The sequence below is a fragment of the Callithrix jacchus genome, chromosome 18, assembly GCF_049354715.1.
Source record: "Callithrix jacchus isolate 240 chromosome 18, calJac240_pri, whole genome shotgun sequence".
NCBI lineage: Eukaryota > Metazoa > Chordata > Mammalia > Primates > Cebidae > Callithrix > Callithrix jacchus.
The window spans coordinates 24,343,032-24,355,678 of NC_133519.1; the positions used below are offsets into that span (position 1 = coordinate 24,343,032).

Here is a 12,647-nt window from a genome sequence, read left to right on the forward strand (position 1 = left end):
TGCTCTGACAATATTAGAGTATATGTAAACGTCTTGGGTTGAGCAAAGGTTTGAGGGAGGTGAAAAATAAAAAATCTTCAGAACTTGAGACTGAAAGAAACTAGGCTAGGATTACAGGAATTGAGTCAAAGATAAATGTTATTATTGCAGTTGGAGATGGGAATTTGACAGGCGGGACATGCATTGTTTATAGTTTTCTGTAATTGAACTTTTTATAATATGGATATAATACTGTTCCAATAACAAAAATAGCTCTGGTTTAATTAAAGCTCAGATTAGTTAAATAAATAATCCAGCCTGATGTATTGATAGCCTATTTTGTCCTACTGCTATTGGGGTTATCCTTTCAGATTTAGAATAACCATACAGAGGTAGACAAACATTTCTGCAGGCCTGTGCTCATTTAGAATGTCCCCCACGAGTCTACCTTAGGTTGAAACATGTAGCTTTTAACTCAACAAATACTTGAAGAATAACAGACTATGGTCCAGGCCATGAATATATTCCCAAGCTGTTAAGTCATTGCCTCTGGCCAGCAGGCTAAACTTCTTTAAGAAAGGTTAACTTCTGGCTGGAGACAGTGGCTCATGGGTATAATACCAGTACTTTGGGAGGCTGAGGTGGGTGGATCATGAGGTCAGGAGTTTGAGACCAGTCTGGTCAAGATGGTGAAACCCCACCTCTACCAAAAATACAAAAATTAGCTGGGCATGGTGGTGGGCGCCTGTAATCCTGGCTACTCAGGAGGCTGAGGCAGGAGAATCGCTTGAACCTGGGAGGTGAAGATTGCAGTGAGCCGAGATTGCACCAGTGGATTCTAACCTGGGTGACAGAGCAAGACCATCCCACCACAAAAAAAAAAAAAAAAAAGATCAACTTCCAGGGAAGAATTAAAGTCCCTTGCCAAAACAAACAACTCTTTCCTACAATCAATCTCAATATACTCAACTTATGAGATATAATAAGTCACTCACATAGAGCAGGATTTCAGCAGCTTGGCATTATTGCCATTTTGGAACAGACAGTTCTTTGTTGAGGGGGCTGGCCTGTACGCCGTAGGATGTTTAGCAGCATCCCTTACCTCTCTACCTACCAGATGCCAGAAGAACCCTCTCCCAGTTGTGACAACCAAAAATGGCTCTAGACTCTGACAACTATCTCCTAGGGGACAAAATCGCTTCCAGTTGAGAATCAGTGACATAGAGTAAGAAACTTAATAACACACAGATACTCTAAATTTTGCAATAGCCCTGTGACCCACTATTTTATTTAGTTTTGACTGTAAGTAGTGGCTGAGAGCAAATGGCCACTTATTTTCTGCCTAAGAATATAAACATACTTTACAAAAAACAAAGCAGAAATTTAAGTTGATGATTAGCTGGCCTAAAAAATACAATAAAGATTATACTTGGGCTATACTATAACATGCTTAGCGTTCATTCGAGGGCTGTGTTATATTCTGAGGTTTTCTGAGGAGCCTGGGTAATTAAGTTCTTTGGCATCCTACCACTGCTTCTAATCCAATATTGTACTGGAGTCCTAGCCAAGTAAGGATAAGACAAGAAAAAAAAAAAGGTACAATGGTTGGAAAGGAAGAAACAGCCATTCTTATTTGGTACTAATATACTTCCAACAGACCTCGGACAAACCATTAGAACTAGGTAAGAGAGTTCAACAAGGTTGCTAGATGGAAGGATCAACATAAAGGCCAACAGCATTCCTATACACAATAATCAATGAGAAAATGTAACGAAAAAGTCATATTCATAGTAGAAAAACTAATTTACCTAGACATAAACTAATAAAAAATGCAAGAGACTACTAGGGAGAAAACTGTAAAACATTACTGAAGGACATAAAAAGCCCTAAATAAAAGGAGACACATTTCATGTTTACAGATAAAGGGAGTAAAATTTTCAAAACTGTTCTCAAATTAACCTATAAATCCAAAGTAATTCCAATAAAAATAACAACAGTGTTTTCACGGAACACAGAAAAAGTGATCTCAGAATTTACAGCAAAGACAAAGTCAAGAATAGCTAAGGTAATTTTGATGAACATAAAATTACCTCACCAGATATCAACTTATACAGCTATACAGTAATGGAGACAATATGGTGTTGAAATAGGAAAGGGGACTAGGAAATTCTGCATATGTAGGAAACCGATGTATGACAAAGGTGGTACGACATGAAGACAGGTTGACCCCATCAAAGAAGTGTCATTCTCCTCTTTTGGTTCAAGTAAAGGGACAGTGAGAAATTTCAAAGGCCACTATAGATGTGAGAAAACTACTGAAAACTGAATTATGGTTTGCCAAAATATTGGGCTTGTCCTGGCTGGGGGTTCCTAAACCATTTAGAGGCTAAGCTAATGTGGAATTCTTAGGGCATAATCAACACCCAGCCAATAACCTAAAGGAGACTCAAAACAGGTATTTCTGTACTTCTTCCAATTTAAAGCTCCTTGGGCTGGAAGATGGATTGTTTTCAGAAATGGTAAAAAGAAATAAATGTTATGTAGGAGCAAAGAGAGTGTCTTTGGGGACTAATCCTATCGTATCACATGCTCAGAGTGGGAGATATAGTTGGAAATATTATGCCCTTACTCTCTATTCCCCACAACCTCATTTGTCCGCATGCCAGGTAGCACATTCTTGTCTTGGGCTAGAGAAGAGCAACCAAAGTTTTTTTCAGAGCTTTCGCTGTATCAACAATAGCCTTGTTGATTACTTTAGAAAGGGGGAAAAAATCAGCTTAAAAGTTTATTTGCACCTTAAAAAAGTTGATAAAAATGCAAATACAGTAACAAAAACATCCTCACACAATCTATAATTTTAAGTAATTTATTTCAATAGAAATATTTCAGAAAACTGTATTTAAATTCATTTTAAGTTAGCTTATGCAGACACACTGAAGATCACACACTCACATTTGCATATTAAACAGAAACAAAAAGTGAGAGAGGAACCAAGCTGCACATCACTCAAGGAGGTCATAGTGCAGTCGACTGTTTCATCATTAGAGTACCTCAAAGTTAATTGGGATTAAAGAATAAAAACGGCTTGTGTTTTCAGATATATTATTATCATTGGGTACCTGTCCCTACAGATGTTTGATCTCCTTTAGATTATGTTGTCAACCAGTTCTCCACCCCCTCCCCACACACATGTACTTCAGTAGGATGTAAAACAATGAATTTGTCAGTCAAGGTACAGAAACTCTTGAGAGCCTGCTGACTTATTATTAGCTGTTTCACCATACCTATTAAGTCAGCAATTATTGGACTATATATGTGAATAGTTCTAGTAGGTGATATCTTCAGGGAAACAGTATTTGTTATCTGGTATCTAAAGCACAGTGAATAATTATGGAGTTTTTGCTTTTCTATTAAGAAAAAAAGAGCCCCATCCCAAAACACTCTAATTATGTATCCTTTTAATCCCACCATCACTTCTGTAGTACAAATGGCCAGGGTCAAAATTTAAATTTTGCTAATAATCCTCAAGGACCAGTTAACTGTTTCATTTGGCCTGAATGACTGTGTCTACTTGCCTACTCTGGAACATACTAGCCCTTTTAAAAAAATGGGAAAAGAACATCTTGACTCAGGTTAACATCCAGTAACTCCAGGTCTTCCAACAATCTGAGAGAAGCAAAATATCGCCAATCTTTGCTTTCACTGAGAAAACTAGTTTAGTCTCTTAATTTCCCTTTAATTTACATATTAGAAATATTTTTACTTTCTTGCATATTTTCAAGAAAATAATAACTGGCAGGTTAAGTGACTACTTGTTTGTTCTGGGTGTTACTTAAATATAAAAATAAATGGAAATAAATCTCATTGCTGGACAAAGGGATTTTCATTACAAGATTTCAGTACATTTAACAAAACCGAAACAAGTATTACTGGTTGTATTTTATTATTTTAGGGCTTTTTCAAAAGGCCTTAAATGTATGCTCAAAACATCAACAACAAAATAAAAATGAACTTGACTGAATAGTGCTCTTCAAATTTGTTTTTAAGAGTGTGTATCTGAGGTTGATTCAGGTGGGTTTATTTTTAGTCTCCTACTCTAAAAGGATAGAAGCAGGGAGGGAGCTTGTTTAAAGAGACTCAAAAACCAAGGAGGACTGCAACAATTACCTACAGAGGTTTCTGCAATGACTTTGTTAGACTTGGGGTGACAAAGACTAAGCTGGTGGAGAGAGGGATAGCACACACTCTTGAAATAAGAGGAGCAAGAGGGCACATGATTATTGTCATATTTGATGCCCTAAAATTGCTCTTCAAATAATAAGGCACTGACCAAATTTTCCCCACACTATAACTTAAGACAAAGGTGTAATCAAATTGTTTACAATAAGCAAAAGAGTTTTTATGCATGGATCTCTTTCATTAGAACCCTTCAAAAAATAGGGGGAACAAAATGTCATTTTAGACACAAGCCATTTTTAGGGGATCAAAATCAAAGGTACTTAAATCATTCTGAAAAGGTTCACATGGAAAGTAGTATATCATCAATGTGATTAAAAAGCAACATTTGTATCTCAAAGCTTAGAAAAAAACAGAATACCGCTCGGGCTGTAAAATAATATATTTACTATTTTGAAAGAAATAATATAAAAAAGAGAGGGAAAATAAAAGCAAACCCTAAAAGGTCACCAAAGAAGTCAGACCAACCTCATCACTTGCTTTATATCATCTATTCATGCAACAGCAGTACTATTATTCCACCTGGACACAGTTAAATTCATCTTCATTGTCAAAAAGGGATCCAATTATTTCAAAAGGCTTTGAAGCAGAGGATTTACTTTATTAAAGATTACCTTCTGTTAGGCAACACTGGTACCCCTTGTTTGCAGAAGATGATTATGTGGTGGTTTAAAAACTGGTTGGAAAGGAATGTGCCTCAAAAAAACAGGAAGGATACCAATACTAGATATACTAACTTAAAAGGCCAATGGCTTAAGCCTATTACTATTGATTTTCAATTAGTATGATGCCCTATAGTTTTGTTTTCAGTAGTAAAGGTATAGAGCTATGAATTAACCTCAGAAAGAAATAAAAGACTTATGCTCAAGTCACTTGGCCAAAAACAGATCAACAGGCTGCTCCTCAAGGACCCCAGTTTAAGCTAATAAGGAAGCTAGAGTCTGTAAACATGCTTTCCATTCTTTTTTTCCTCCTGTACCAATAAATAGTGCCCCTTAGGCTCCTCATAAATCTTCTAGAAGAGGAATAAAGCCACTTATACAAACTTTGCAGTTGTAAACACCCTGACTCTTGATATACAGAAAGATCCAATACCAACAGAGTCCACACAGAAGGTAGTGCAATAGTTATATGGCATTTTCCACACAGAAAAATTATTTGTCATTGAAGCACATGCCTAGAAAGAAAAAAATACTTAAACTCAAATTGTTTGGATTCCTTTTTGTAATGTTTACCCAAATAATATTTACATAGTGAAGAAAACAAAATAGGAAGGTGTGTTTGATCAGTTCTTGTTCAATTCTTACCGTCTGTCTGGAGGTAAAAAATCATATTCTGAAAAACAAGCAAAGCCTGAATAGAGGGGGCATGAGGCCAAAAATAGTGCTCTGGAAGGTCATTCTGTAGTTATTTTTAGAGTTGTAATTTTAAAGCTGACATTTTACTTCCATATGAAAAATAATCCTCCATGTTCAAATAAATTGTTAAATGAGATTGCCTCAAATTGGCTAGTAGGTACTACTACAACAGGCCATATAACATGCCAATCATTATGCTTCTCATAAACGGGCTTAAATTTAAGTGATAACTAAATTTCTAATGAGTTCTTGGCTAAGGGCGAAACAACTGAACTTAATGCTGATGAACATTTTGGGCTTTTGAATCACTTATTTACAGTTGAGGGCAGGCTTAATAAGAAGATTCATCTTCCCACAAATGAACTACCTAAATATTTAACATATTTTAGTGACATATTTTTTTGAATTATGAGATATTTGGTGAATTATAGATAAAAAAATTCACCTACACTATTTTAATTGACTTTTTAAATTTGCTTGAAATGCTAAAATAATCTTAAGCAATGACTAATTTTTTGGATGAATAAATTTTAAAGACAGAAAAACAACAAGGACTTCTGTACTGTTATGTGAAGAGGGTTAGTCAGTCAGAGGCCATCTACTATTAACTAAATTTGAACACTATCTTACTCTATGCAAGCATCCATTAATGTTCAGAGCTGAAAATATCAAACACATCTTCCAGCTTAGCTCTCTCCCTTTGGCAAAACTATGTGGTATCAGGCTCTGATTTTTAGTTGCATATTTCCACAGATATGGTTAACCTACAACATGTCTACTTTAGCTTATTTATGACAAACGGACGAAATAAAAAATAAATCCACAGGGTTTCCATTCACAATACTTTTTAAAAAAGCACATACACTGTTAAAAATGCTGTTTCTGAAGAGAAATAAACAAATCAAGAAATTTAAAAAAATGCAAAACAAAAGTAAGATGTGCAAGGTCTATGTAGTAATACTGCTGGCTATGCAGATGGTGTCTTTCTATGTACCCAACATGGGTCAAGGTCAATTGAAAAATCCTTCAGCACAGGAAACTTTTGCCCTCTTCAGCCTATGCCACTAAATCCCAGAAATAATGGCATTTCTATTATATAAGAAGCATATCTGAACTCTGAACATCTTTTCCAAACAGAGAATTAAATTAAAAAACACTCAAAAAAGCTCTTTTTTCCTTTGGATAGATTTTAGGCTAATTATTGTATAAGCAATATTTTCTATTTAAGTTTTATGGACTGAAGGGCAAAATACTTATAATAAAAAAGTATAAAATTCTCTAAGAATACGAATGTGAGACATTTTATGTGAGGCCCAAAATAACAAGTCTATTAGTAGACACCTGTCACAAAGCATTACCTTACTGTGGGCCACTGTTAAAATCTGTGATGTCTCAAGAGTTTATATCATTCAACACGTAGCCTTTGTTCGAGTGCCATTTTTTGTTAAAATTCTAAGGCATCTCATCTTCAATTTTTTTTTTTTATAATTCAACATTTATTTTACAAGTTAAATGCATTATTGCATAGAACAGTTCTCAAAAAACTGCTTGGTCAACTACTGACAAAATATGGTTTCATGTCAGAAACATATAGTAACTTTTCAGAAAAATGTTTTGGTATGTTTATGGTAGATCATGTAAGAATTATAAAGTTTAAGATACTTAAAATTTCCAGAATCTGATATTTTCACCTTTATCCCTCTTAAAATTATTTCGTATGTCTTGTAACAAAATACATATGTACATCTATATGTGTTACCCTTTAAACAAATATGATCCTGAATCTCATTCATATTGAACAAAAACAGAGAAAATGAATCATAAAAAAATAACTCTGGCATGATGCACATTAAACACTGTAAAGGAAAATAACCCAACAAAATATCAATGTGTTTTGATGACAAAAACCTCCTGTGAATGGGAGAAGAGAAAATCCAAATTAACCTGGGAAAAGATCTAATTATTGTAAAATCTCAGAAAAGTTTAGGTTGGGATTATAGTTCTTTACTTTAGCAGATCTGTGGTCCAACAATGAATTAATATAGAAAGCTAAACTTTAACCCTAGTTAGAAACAACCATGTTTTCTTGAATCTACTTTAAAAAAAAAGTGTCTGGCAAATGAACACTCAGCCTTTGTAACTCCTGCAGGAAATTACGTTCCTCTTACAGTACTACATTTCAGAAGTTTAGTGTTTAAAAAATTGTCCCTTCATCCAAAACAAAACACCCCACCCAATACCAAACAAACCCAACAACTCACATGACCAACATTTCTCATTCCTACACTCTTGCTGTGAGAAAGCCCCAGTGAGGTTGCAGACTACGAGAGGGAGAACAAACCTTGCAGGTGGGCTGCTGGTACAATCCCTGCTAAGTCTCTTCACCTCTGTTCCAAACCAGCTCCTGATGTAGTCCACAGTATGTTTTTCCTTTCTAAAGCGTACCTAAAAAAGGCAATTCCCCCCTCTAAAATTATTACAAAGTTAAAAGAAATGCAAATTAGCTACGATCTATTCCAAGCACAGCACCGCCAGAAGATTCACACACACTATTTGGTGTTTCATGTTGGTTTTCCTTTCATTCTTTTAAGGCAGTGGTTTCCACAGGTCAGTTCTGAGATAAGAAGCATGGTTCATGGCAGTTTGTTTTGAAACTCCAATTTGTTCTCTGGGAATATCTCAATTCATTCCCTGAAATTAGTGCTTTTTTGGTTCAGAACTCCAAAGACTGAGACAGAGCCTTTGGGCTCTTCCTGGCACAGGATGGTTTATAGCTGGCGCTCTTTTATCAGGTCCCCATGCTCACATAGGAGCAATAGTTCACCTCTCTTTTTTCTCAGGCTTTTACTCAAAAGTCATCAAGTTTGTAGGAACCTAAAAAATATAAGCATTACATACTGAGTTCGAAAGTTGTTTTTCAATGGAGTATTTCTTATCTTTCCTTGCTATTTAGGCAAGCCCAAACCTATCTAAATATCTTTTAAAAGGAATTTGATATAAGGAGCTTCAATAGTTTATGAATAATATGCTAGGACATTTTAGAGAGAAAATCACCGCAATGAGTTAATACTTTTTCTTGTAAAATGACAGCTATGCAGGAGAAGGGGCAGAGACAAACACAGGGAGCTCAGTAGATGCTGACCAAATAAATAAATGAGCAAGATTAAGTATGACTCTGGTCGGGTGAGATTCCAGAAACACTTGCTTCTCATTATTTATTTTCTCATTATATATCACAAAAAATTCTAGGTGTACATTTTTAAAATCAGCAAAAACAATTTTATAACAAACATTACTAAAAATTTATTTGTAAAATCATGATGAAAGTAAGTACAGAAAAACAATATTCCTTATTAGATACGTTGTGTTTGGACACATTGTGACTCTGGAAAATCAATAGGTTATATAATATAGTTCTCTGCCTAAAGATTAGAGATTTTATTTGCTTTCTTTTTGAAACCCAATAATAATTCTCTAAAAGAGGATTTTTACCTTGAAAAATTAGTTGATGAGTCTTGTAATCAAATAACTAAAGAGAGTTTCACTACATTAAAACAAATCCTCAAAACCAGTTTCCTAAAGTTGTACTTACTGGTAGAGATACTCATATGTCAGTGGTCTTTTCTGTCTTTAAGACAGTTTAACAGCTCTTACACTTTAGCAACCTCTCTCTAAAACCTATTATACTAAAAAACATGAATATCTTACAAGTGTCAGCTTCTGAATAAAAAATTCTGTTCGACAATATAATCATAACTGAATTATAAATCATATACAACACAAATGCTCAAGTGCTTAAAGTATAAATTTTCAGGTCTGATTATAAGAAACCCGTATTTAAGTAAAGTAAAAGTTTCACTTCTTTTTAAGTTGCCTGAATGTGATTCAAGGTATTTTGCATGTGAGTCAGAGTTTTCTACTAAAACTTTCACAGGTTCTACTTAGAAATTTGCCACTATCCTAATTCTTACAAGTACAGAAACAAATATTTATACACATCTGATTGACTTGTTCCATAGAAATACTAACACAGTAAAATAAATTGAACTTTTAAGCTGGTATGTATATATTGTTTAGATTCATCTTGAAATCTGAGACTAAAAAAAAAGAGGCTTAATATCTTAAATAACATTTAAAGAAAATGTATAGCAAAGAAGTGAATCAAGAAAGGCTGAGTCTAGACAACTTGACAGGGCAAAAAAAAAATTTTGCTCTAGGCCATTTCATGTCTTTTATAGAGGTTGCCAAAAATGGTACTCAATACTGTTATCAGTGTTTCATATATATTTGAAACAATAAAAATTACGAGAGAACAAAGTCCACTCCAACAATATTTTTAAAAATGTCCCACTCTCACCACAAACCACTGGGATCCTAGTGGCAGGAGATCTCATGATCCTCCTGGATTTTGACTTGTTAGTAATAAACAACCTACCAATCCCAAAAAGCCTTGGACCAGATGTATTTCACAGTTGAATTCTACCAGATATACAAAAAAGAGCTAGTACCAATCCTACTAAAAATATTCCGAATAATCGAGGAAGAAAAGATTCTTTCCTAACTCATTCCATGAAGCCAACATCACTCTGATACTAAAAACTAGCAGACCCACAATGAAAAAATAGAACTACAGGTCAATATACCTGATGAACACAGACACAAAAATCCCCAACAAAATATTAGCAAACTGAATCCAGTAGCATATCAGAAAGTTAATTCACCACAATCCAGTAGACTTTATTCCTGAGATGCAAGATTGGTTCACCAGATGTGATTCATCACATAAACAGAATTAAAAACAGAAAACCATACAATCATCTCAAAAGATGCAAAAAAGGCTTTTGATAAAATTCAACATCCTTTCATGTTAAAAGCCCTCAACAAATTAGGCACTGAACGAACATATCTCAAAATAGTAAGACTCATCAATGGCAAACCCACAGCAGCATCATTCTGAATGGGCAAAAGTTGGAAGTATTCCCTTATAGAACTGGAACAAGACAAGGATAGATGTCCACTCTCACCACTCCTGTACAACATAGTACTGAAAGTCCTAGCCAGGGCAATCAGACAAGAGAAAGAAATAAAAGTCATCCAAATAGAAAGGGGATGTCAAACTCTCTCTCTTCAGATTATATGATGTTACATCTAGAAAACCCCAGAGTCTCTGCTCCAAAGCTCTTAGATCTGATAAACAAGTTCAGCAAAGTCTCAGGATACTTAATCAGTATCTAAAAATCAACAGCATTTCTATACACCAATAACACTTGAACTGCGAGCCAAATCAAGAACACAATTCCATTTACGGTAGCCACAAAAAAGAAAAACATATCTAGTGATACAGCTAACTCAGGAGATGAAAAGATGAGAATCACAAAACATTGCTCAGAGAAATCAGAGATGACATAAACAAATGAAAAAGCATTCCATGCTTATGGATTGGAAGAATCAATACTGTTAAATGTCTATATCGTCCAAAGCAATCTACGAATTCAATGCTATTCCTATCAAACTACCAATGACACTTTTCAAAGAATTAGAAAAAAAAATTCTAAAATTCATATGGAACAACAACAAAAAAAGCCCAAATAGCCAAAGCAATTCTAAGCAAAAAGAACAAACCTGGAGGCATCATACTATCTGACTTCAAACTATACTACAAGACTATAGTAACCAAAATGGCATGGTACTGGTACAAAAACAGATACCAATGGAACAGGATAAAACCAATGGAACAAGATAGAGAGCCCAGAAATAATGCCTCATACCTACCACCATCTTATCTTTGACAAAGCTGACAAAAACAAGCAATGGGGAAAAAGACCCCCTGTTCAATAAATGCTGCTGGGATAACTGGATAGCCATATATAGAAGACTAAAACTGGACCCCTTCCTTACACTGTATGTAAAAATCAACTCATGATGGATTAAAGACTTAAATGCAAAACCTAAACTATAAAAACCCTGGAAGATAACCTAGGAGATACCATTCTGAACATAGGCGCCGGCAAAGATTTCACAATGAAGACTCCAAAAGAAGTTGCAACAAAAACAAAAACTGACAAACAAGATCTAATTAGAGAGCTTCTGCATAGCAAAAGAAACTATCAGCAGATTAAACCAACATTCCTAGAGAATGGGAGAAAATATTTTCAAACTATCTGATAAAGATCTAGTATCTAGAATCAATAAGGAACTTGAACAAATTTACAAGCAAAATCCAACCCCTTTAAAAAGTGGGAAAAGACATAAACAGACACTTCTCAAGAGAAGACCATATACATGGCCAACAAGTGTATGAACAATGGCCAATATCACTAATTGTCAGAGAAATGCAAATCAAAACTGCAATGAGACACCATCTCACACCAGTCAGAATGGCTAAGTCAAAAAATAATAGATGTTGGCAAGGTTGCAGAGAACAGGGAATGCTTATACACTTGGTAGGAATGTAAGTTAGTTCTGCCACGGTGGAAAGCAGTTTGGAGATTTATCAAAGATCTTAAAACAGAATTACCATTCAACCCAGCAATCCCATTACTGGGCATATACTCAAAGGAAAAATAAATTGTTCTACCAAAAAGACACATGTATGTTCATCCTAGCAGTATACACAATAGCAAAGACATGGAATGAACCTGGGTGCCCATCAACAGTGGATTGGATAAAGAAAATGTGGTACATATATGCTATGGAATACTACACAGTGATTTTTAAGAAACATTGAAATCATGTCCTTGTCAGCAACATGAATGCAGCTAGAGGCCAATAAGTGAATTAACACAGCAAAAGAACACCAAATACTGCATGTTCTCACTTATAAGTGGAAGCTAAACATTGAATCCACCTAGACATAAAGATGGGAACAATCGACACTGAGCATTACCAGAGTGGGGAGGATGGGAAAGGCGTAAGGGTTGAAAAACTGGTAGATACTCTGCTCACTACCTGGGTGACGGGATTATTTATACACCAGACCTCAGTGATATGCAATATACCCACGTAACAAACCTGCACAAGTACCCTCTGAACCTAAAAGTAAAAAAACAAACAAATAAAAAGAATGGACTTAAA

At 35.0% G+C, this 12,647-nt stretch overlaps 1 protein-coding gene across 12 annotated transcripts in view; it reads right to left on the reverse strand.

Moving 5' to 3' along the window:
• Nucleotides 1-2,831: 2,831 nt before the first annotated feature.
• The window catches only part of RALGPS2 (Ral GEF with PH domain and SH3 binding motif 2), a 188,104-nt gene continuing 178,288 nt past the window's right edge, over nt 2,832-12,647 (reverse strand). For all 12 annotated transcript variants that reach the window (XM_035279976.3, XM_035279969.3, XM_035279974.3 and 9 more), the window contains one exon: nt 2,832-8,447. In XM_035279976.3, coding sequence (XP_035135867.1) covers nt 8,418-8,447 — 30 coding nt within the window. In that variant the 3' untranslated portion in view covers nt 2,832-8,417. The remainder of the gene's footprint in view (nt 8,448-12,647) is intronic.